The 3160-nt window shown below is 55.0% G+C and overlaps 1 protein-coding gene across 1 annotated transcript; it reads left to right on the forward strand.

Annotated features, from left to right (window-relative positions):
* The first annotated feature begins 555 nt into the window (after window positions 1–555).
* LOC126993317 (dnaJ homolog subfamily C member 17-like) lies at window positions 556–2127 on the forward strand. Its single transcript, XM_050852266.1, has one exon. The coding sequence runs from the start codon at window positions 1532–1534 to the stop codon at window positions 2120–2122; it is 591 nt and encodes a 196-aa protein (XP_050708223.1). The 5' UTR covers window positions 556–1531; the 3' UTR covers window positions 2123–2127.
* The last annotated feature ends 1033 nt before the right edge of the window (window positions 2128–3160 follow it).

Consider the following 3160-nt stretch of genomic DNA (forward strand, 5'->3'; position numbering starts at 1 on the left):
TCTCTCCTCCTCTTCCTCCGTTCCTCCTCCTCCGCCACCTCCTTCTTCTCTCCATCACTTGCTACTTTCCTTTTACTTCCTTCCTTTCACCTCCCTACTCCTCCTTCCTCGCTCCCTTAAACTCTTATTTTCCTCCTTCCTTCCTTCCTTCCTTACTACTATGCTAACTTCACACTTCCTTCTCCCTTTCTTTTTTCTCTTTACTTCCTTTTCCCTCAGTGTCTCCTTTTCCTAGTTTCTTCCTCCTTTCCTTTCCTCCACTCTCAGTTTTTATCCCTCTCTCCATTATTGTCCTTCTCCTTCTCAGTCCCTTGTCCCGCCTCTCTTATTATCCAGCATTTAGCTTTATCGTCCACTTTCTCTCTCTCGTCCCTACACTTTTTTCTCTCCCTCCAATCACACATTTTCCGCAACTTTCCCAATATTTTCTATCTTTCTCTTCCTCCACTAACAGCTCCCTTTTTTCCTTCCTTCTCTTCCTCCTCGCATTTACTTTCCTTTATCACTTTCCCTTTCAGTTTTTTCCCTCCAATTCTTCTCTCCTTCCACTTCCAGCTCCATTTTTTTCTCCTTCCCTTTCCATTATCTCTTCCGCCGGTGACGTCACGGCCGTAACCTCGGGACAAATACCAGTGTTATTACTCATATGTTTCGCACAATACTTAAGATGGTGTGATTAAACAATTATTGAAGGGAGAAAATGCTCACTTCTTACCCCACAGGGCCGTTGTTTTAATCAAACGTATCGGGCTGCCATTACGACTATTTCCCAAGGCCGCGGAGAAGCTTGGCCAAGTTGTCACGGGTGACTTTACCATTCATGATGCTGAAGGCGTGTACAGCCACCACTAGGGTCACAAAACAGTCCGTGAATACCCCGGCAACGTCAACGACAGGCTTTTCAAACAGGCGAACCGAGGCGAAGATTACTTTATAAATAAGACCTTCCATCCAGCCAATCAGCTCCCGTAGCAAACATCACCCTCCCTCCACCCAGCCAATCAGCTCCCGTAGCGATCTTCCCTACAGAAGGTGCAACTAGCTCTAGATTTCGCCCCATGCAATGTCAACTCCGAACTCCCTAAAACGGCATATCTCAAACCGAGGTGATGTGGTAAATCTCGACCCTATGTAGGGTAAGAGAAAGGAAAAGGGTGACTCCATCTCAAGAAATCAAAATCCCGTGCCTGACCCACGAGGCCAAGCGAGCCTCAGAACTTCACACACACACACACACACACACACACACACACACACACACACACACACACACACACACACGCACGTACACACAGGACTTTCGGGCAGCCACCACCACCTCTAGACTCGGGGGGGTGCAATAATAACTCCGAGCTACCCAAAAACAGTTTCCCCAAACCGAGGTGTAGTGCTGAATCTCGACATCCCCCTGTACACCACCCACCCACGCCCACCCCAATCCAAGAAACAGAAATTCCCGAGCACCAAGCACGGGCAGATCTCATCGCCCAAGAGGCTGTGCTGCAGCACGCTGGAAGGCCAGCACCAACACATGCACGCACAGCACACCACTCTCGGGCACCACACCGTGACGCACGGCGCTTCGATGGCCACCACCAGACACTACCACGACCTCCTGGGGCTGGCGCGCGGTGCCACGCAGGAGGCGATAAGGAGGCAGTACCGGCGCCTCGCCCTCGCCGCCCACCCAGACAAGAACCCGCACGACGTGGCGGCGGCCACGGCAAGGTTCCAGCAGCTGCAGCTGGCGGTGCAGACTCTCTGCGACACCGACTCAAGGGCCGCCACCACGACGGTGGCCCTCACCTACACGGACGTGGCGGCAAGGGCCAAGGAGGAACAAGGGGAGAAGAGGAAGGTGGAGAAGGAGGAGGAGCAGGAGAGTGGAGGTTGCGTAGGAGTGGAAGAGGGATTAGCTGAGACAGTCACGGAAAAGATGAAGGAAGGAGAGGAAGAGAAAAAGGAAAAAGAGGAAGAGAAAGATGACGTTGCAACTAAGGCGGAGACCGCTGCTGCCAAAGGAGAAGCTGATGTGCAGCTGACGGGCACAGCGGGGAACGCGTACAAGTGTGCTGAGACTTCATCTACCTCATCTCCTGCGAGGAGTGCCACAGCGGCATGACTCGCGAGGAGGCGGCGCTACCGGGAGCTGCGGGAGCATAGAGAGGAGCGGCTTGCCGAGCGGCGGGAACGAGTGCGGCAGCTCAACGCCGACAGGATCGAGGCCGAGGAGCTTCCCCCGCGGCCTCGCAAGATCAGGTTCAACCTGAAGGACGTCCCCAAACCCGTCAAGGACCGGGAGTTCCTGTACCGCCTCTACCAGCCCGAGGAAGTCGGCATGGTGCAGCAGTGGCGCAGCCGCCTCGCCGAGCTCAACAACAACGAGGCGGCTTGGCGGCAGGAGCTGGACGCCCTGGCGGCCAGGCGAGGCTGGCGGGCCGAGGGCCTCGAGTACACGGAGCGGAGTGTGCAGGAGGAGGAGTGGGTGATGGAGGAGGAGGAGCAGGAGGAGGAGTGGGGGGCAGAGGCCGAGGACGAAGATGGAGGGAAGGGAGGGAGGGAGTGCTTGGGAGGAAGGGGTGAGGGAGGGGACGAGGAGAGGAAGGAGGAGGAAGAGAGGGAGAGAGAGGAACAGGAAGAAGAAAGGAAGATGAACGAAGAAAAGGAGAAGGAACAGGGAGAGGAAGGGAAGATGGAGGAAGAGAGTGAGGAAAAGAAGCAGAAGGAGGAGCGGGTGATGGAGGAGGAGGAGCAGGAAGAGTGGATGGCAGAGGCCGAGGACGAAGATGGAGGGAAGGAAAGGAGTGACAGCTTGGAAGGAAGGGGGGAGGAGGAGAGGGTGGGGGCAGAAGCCGAGGACGAAGATGGAGGGAGGGAAGGAGGACAGCTTGGAAGGAAGGGGGAGGCGGGGCCGGAGGAGAGGGGGGAGGCACCGTCGTCGTCTAGGCTCGGGCGACAGGAGCAACACGAGCACCGGCAGCGGCAGCAGCGGCAGGCCAGGGAGGGCAGGCGGGGGCGCGGCGCGGGGCGGAGTTGTGTTTCTTTTCTTTCATTTTCGTTTTGTTGTTGCATAAAAAAGAGAAAATCAAAGAAAAAATCCGAAAACAAAAAAACAAAACAAAAATTAACACTACACTAAGACAAAATAACAAAAAAGTAA

Source organism: Eriocheir sinensis, unplaced genomic scaffold (assembly GCF_024679095.1).
Source record: "Eriocheir sinensis breed Jianghai 21 unplaced genomic scaffold, ASM2467909v1 Scaffold6, whole genome shotgun sequence".
In the NCBI taxonomy this organism is placed as follows: domain Eukaryota; kingdom Metazoa; phylum Arthropoda; class Malacostraca; order Decapoda; family Varunidae; genus Eriocheir; species Eriocheir sinensis.